Genomic DNA, 5,156 nt, shown 5'->3' with positions numbered 1-5,156 from the left:
GTGTGTTTGTCAGCTGTCCGGTAGTTATTGTGCTGTGACAGTGATCGGGGGACCGATGTGTGACACAGGGACGGTACACAGCTCAGTATATTGTGTCACGGCTGCCATGTACACAGTGTAATACTTCCTGAGACAGGTGCCATAGGGATGGCTGGGTGCCCATTAGTTCGGGTTATACAAATGTCTGGTATTGCTGTCTGAGCTCTTCTAATGACACCTCTGTCCTGGCCTGTCACTAATTCACCCTATAATCCGGGCACACAGCATGCAGTGACAGGGCCTCTTTATTATAGAGAACCTGTCACTATGCTGCAGGTAAACACATGGAAAGGCAAACACAACTTCTAAGCAGAAGAAGGATCTTATAAGAAAGTCTTAAAATATGGAATTATATTGTCCGTTATAAATTCCATACGTATGGCACTGGCATCCCGGGCAGCAGCATTGGCAGCTCCAAACCTATAAAGCGTAACTAAACCCACGCTTCTCCTGTATACCTTTGCCATCGCAGGGTGCTGCCATCTTCCTACTTCTCTTCTTCCCCCTTACAATTTTCAGCCATCTTGATTGGCCAGGATGATAACTCTCACACAGATGCGCAGGAGTTCATTCATCCCCGGTACTCACAGAGGAAACCAGGAACGCCGGGGATCCTTACAACCAAACCTCAGCTTTGTGCTAGAAACCCAAGGCGATCAGGCATGCAAGACACATTATTGTGGAAGGGACATCATCTGTCCCCTTCTGCAATATTGACTTGCCTGATCATGTATTAATAAAAGTGGAACTTTTTGTCCACTGTCAGTCACTAAAGCAAAAAAAAATCACATTTCATGTGTTAATATTACATTAGTTTTACATTTCTTCCTCCTGTTGTTTTACAAATATGTGTTCAATTCAATAAGTGCATATTCTTAATGTCGGTGGCTACAAATCATGCTGTAATGTGAACATTATTATTTGTAGCCACCACATTGAGCTGAGACTACAAATGTACACACCCCTGTCCATGATAGATAATGCAAGGAATCATGGGATATGTAGTATTGACATAGCTGACATTGCATCTGATATCCTGCCCTCTAGTGTCCAGAAATAGTGAACAACATCAGCAACCTCCACATAGGTTGGCTTCATAAATGAAGACTTTCAGCTTGATTTATTTAAGCTCTCCAAGGCCGGAGAGGATACACTTTCATCAGTGAAGCTGAGTGATCCAGCAAACCTGGAATAGATTTCTTAAAGAAGTTGCAAATGTTATCAGTCCTGGACCAGATCAATGGTTTGCTGAATCACTCAGCTTTACTGAAGTGTATCCTCTCCAGACTTGGAAAGCTTTAATAAATCAACAAATTGTTTTAAAAATGATATCACTAACATTTCATTGTGTACATGTTGCTCTTTAATAATTCTTAGTGTGAGGACTGTGAATCCTTAACTTTTTTCATACTTGTCTCAAGGCTCCAGGATCTGGGCAGGGAAAAGTCACAGAACAGTTCCAAAATACATTGACTATTGTTGCTGGGTTCCCTCCAGGTGTATAATGAAGCAGTGTGCCAAAATAAATCCAGATATTAAAGCGGAACTAAAGCTAAAAAATTGTGACCAGGCAGAATTTTTATTGCAGAGGGGACAGGCAATGTAATCCTTTGCACACAGCAAACCCCATGCTAACTCCAACATTAAAACTGGATGATATGTATACAACAAAGCAAATAACATAATAAATAATAATCAGCCTATAAATAACAGCATACAAAGCAAATAAATGTCACAACTGCCACTAATGTAAGCTGCCACTTTTTTATCACAGGGATCAGACTATGGGTCACACTGGGATATTAAGATATTTAGTTTTAAGGGTTTTATTCCCAGCTGAATCTATTGCTGTCATGACCATAGCACAGAGATTCCAATTTCCTGGGTATGTCCATGCTTGTCGTCTGCGGATCATTTACTATTATGACAGTGACACCATATGCCTCTTCATGGGTAGCATTTTAATTCCACGCTGTGGCAGAATACTTTACAGTGAAACACAAAGACCCATGGTGGAATCAAGTTTTCCCATGTGGTTTCTGGTGGGTGGCACCTTGCCATCTGCTCAGCTGCCTACTTGTTTTTTTAAAACAACATTTTCCAGTGGTTGGCACTGTGTGGTACGGAACCACTCACTATCACCTCTATTTATTGATCTGCTGAGAGATGGGAGGCTACACCCATAGGAAGCTGATCAGTGGTGCATTCAACATGCAAACATTTTCAATGTTGGGTGAATCTTGGGTGCAAACATTTTTTAAATAAACCCCTTAGTCATTTGTATTCAACCACATTTCATATATGCTTCCTGTTTTGGCCTGCTATCAGAATGTTATAAAGTATGTGCAGTTTTTTTAGAACAAAATCAGTTTTAGAATGTATTCTACATCTGGAGAGAAATCTAATTTTAGATGGGTATACTACAAATACCTACACATATACATTTATGTTTACATCTTGTGTTTATTTGTTTTTTCTACTATTACAGTGTATATTGTGTATTTGGATGCCTTACAAATAAACAATAATAATATTATTTTGTCCAGTAGGTGTCATACCCTTGGCTCTAACATAGAAGCATAGCAAACCAAGAAAAAGTGAATCTCCACTGAGCAATGACTTCCCAGGAATCGACCCCTAATCCCACTGTCCAGGCAGAGGATCCTCTTGGAGGGTAAGTAGATTGCAAGTAAAAGTGAATGGACGACTTTAGAAAATGCACAGCCTATTTTTAAATTCATTTTAACACTTTTTCCTTTCAAGTTTAACCTTTGATATTGTTACTGACGGTTCATGGTTCACTTCTTGGTCTTGCTGCATACCGATCACAATAAGCAGATTGTTTGAATTGTATACTGTCTTTGTTTTAACATGGGAAGTCAGTTTATATTTAAGTTGTGCATGATTTCTTCACAGATCTGGTATGTCTTGTCAACAATTTGTCATAATTGATTCCCTCATTGGGTCTGATTAATTAAAGCCCTCTAAGGCTGAAGAAGATAGGCTATCATGGTGAACCTTGGTGATCCAGATAACTTAAAATGGATCTGGTTCAGGACTGAAACAATTTGCCAACTAATAGCAATGGTTTTTAATGCGGAACTAAACTGGAAATAAAAAAAAAATCACTTACCTTTAATTCCACAGAACCCTCGATGGCACTGTAGAAGTCCTCGATCTGGTCCCGCGCTGTCCTGGAATTCTCCCTCATTCTGGCGCTTCTTGTTATGTCACCCAATCTCACACTGCGCAGGCGCAAGATCTGGTGACAGCCTGCTGTAAAGGGAGCAACAAAGCGTGCAGATCTCACTGCGCATGCGAGAGATCATCATCTCTTTGACCTAAATGTAGGAAAAAGCCTCTTCTACGTATGCCCAGCAGAAATGTCGGGCATGTGTGCAGAATGGCGGGTCTTCACCCATTTTTTGTGTGTCTGTTAAAGCTATTTAGATCAATCAAATGATAATTTTTAAAGGATCATTTACATGTAGTCTTAGAGCCTATATGTAGACAATGTGCAGAACAATACTATATGAAATAACATTCAATAATTGAATTGATGATGAATCACATGTTGGCTATTACTCGTACTTCAATCAATCACCAGTCACTACGTGTATAAATGTGAGTATAAGCTGGGGGATTGCCAGCACTAGGCTGTTACTTTGCCTCCTACATACAGACTTTGGAATAAAGCCAAATTACTTATTACAAAGAAGAACTGTGTGAAAGTCTTTGTATTCATTACCAAGTAGCTCTGCAAGGACAAACATTGTGTAACTAGAGTTGGCATGTGGTTTATGTAAAATTAAAATGTGAGTCATTATCTTTTTCTAGGGTACTTCTTGAAGACAAGAGCAAATTTAAAACATGCAACCAAATTGGATTTTACAGGTACATTCTAGAATAAAAAATACCACTATAATTAGTTTGCAATGTAATATTTACCTAGTCTTCACCAAGCAGCATGACATTATATAGCTTATATGTTTGTACTTATTAGTAATAGCAGAATTTTATTTTATTATTAAATACCGACATTGATAATCAGAATCCCAGATGGAGTTGTATTTTCTATTGTTTTCTATTGCCTTTATCAAAATGCTGGCATTAATACTTTCTGTTCCATTTTCCCATGCAGAAGGCAGAAACTTCTTCATCCAGACCAGTCACCATATTTAGCTCAACTGGACACCCTCAAAACTGGGAATGGCATTGCTTCACTTACCATTTTCCATCAGGAAACAAAGGTCAGTATTTTCTTTCTAAATGTTAAATATTGATTTCTAGAGGGTTATGAATCCTGGAGATATTCTGGTGGTAAGGGATGCTTTATACTGTATGGGATGGGATGCTTTATACTGACATTACAGTTGACATTCAATCTGGATTTTCCAAATTCCGGATTTTTGAAAGGTATACTTACCTCCACACACAGGCCAGCCTTCCTCTCTCAGCACCCGCAAACATCTGGTACAGTTCCGGAGAGCAGGCAGCGGGGACGTCTCAACGTGTATTTAATGTAGCAAGCAAGACCTAACAGCCGTTTCTGCAGAACAGCGCCATCAAAACATAAGTGGCCAAACAGTGTACTACAGTCCCTGTATTAAAAATGTGATCTGAAATTCATGCCTGATAAAGTAACATACATTTTCCTATGTTTGGGAACTCCTCCCTCCCACCCTCCTTTCCAGTAGTTCAATATCCACCTACCTTACTGTTTGAGCACTGAAATCCAAAACAGTGTTTTCAGCCTAGCTAGTTCACCTCTGCTGGACCACAGAACATCTTCCGACTCCTCATCAGTGTAACAAAAGGAAAGGTGTTTTCTGTTGAACAGAAGAAGATAGCTGGGCAGGCTGACAATACTTGTGATTTCAGACATTGAAAAATGAATTTTGGACATTGAGAGCATACTGGTCTTCTAGGAGTAGTAATAATAAATAGTTATTTTTGGACAGGGGAAAGTATAGGGAAAATTTGCAGGAGTGATAACAGCGGAGGCAGAGTTGTCAGCGCAAGCAAGTTAGGTGTTCAGTAGGTTCCCAGCACTTGCAGCATTTCTAGGGAGACAAAAACATGGAGAAATATGCATAACAAAGATTATTATGTTACTT

The 5,156-nt window shown here is 39.4% G+C and overlaps 1 protein-coding gene across 7 annotated transcripts in view; it reads left to right on the top strand.

Moving 5' to 3' along the window:
- Nucleotides 1–5,156, top strand: part of GANC (glucosidase alpha, neutral C) — a 39,791-nt gene that overhangs the window by 147 nt on the left and 34,488 nt on the right. For 3 of the 7 annotated variants that reach the window (XM_072427938.1, XM_072427932.1, XM_072427939.1), the window contains exons 2-4: nucleotides 2,586–2,713; nucleotides 3,877–3,933; nucleotides 4,181–4,289. In XM_072427938.1, coding sequence (XP_072284039.1) covers nucleotides 2,655–2,713; nucleotides 3,877–3,933; nucleotides 4,181–4,289 — 225 coding nt within the window. In that variant the 5' untranslated portion in view covers nucleotides 2,586–2,654. Of the gene's footprint in view, nucleotides 1–1,458; nucleotides 1,537–2,585; nucleotides 2,714–3,876; nucleotides 3,934–4,180; nucleotides 4,290–5,156 lie in introns of those variants that run through there. The other 4 variants (XM_072427934.1, XM_072427936.1, XM_072427935.1 and 1 more) reach the window with 3 other exon arrangements.

The sequence above is a fragment of the Pyxicephalus adspersus genome, chromosome 12, assembly GCF_032062135.1.
Source record: "Pyxicephalus adspersus chromosome 12, UCB_Pads_2.0, whole genome shotgun sequence".
In the NCBI taxonomy this organism is placed as follows: domain Eukaryota; kingdom Metazoa; phylum Chordata; class Amphibia; order Anura; family Pyxicephalidae; genus Pyxicephalus; species Pyxicephalus adspersus.
Note: the sequence above shows the minus strand (reverse complement) of the source record. Positions and strands in the feature narration are given on the sequence as shown.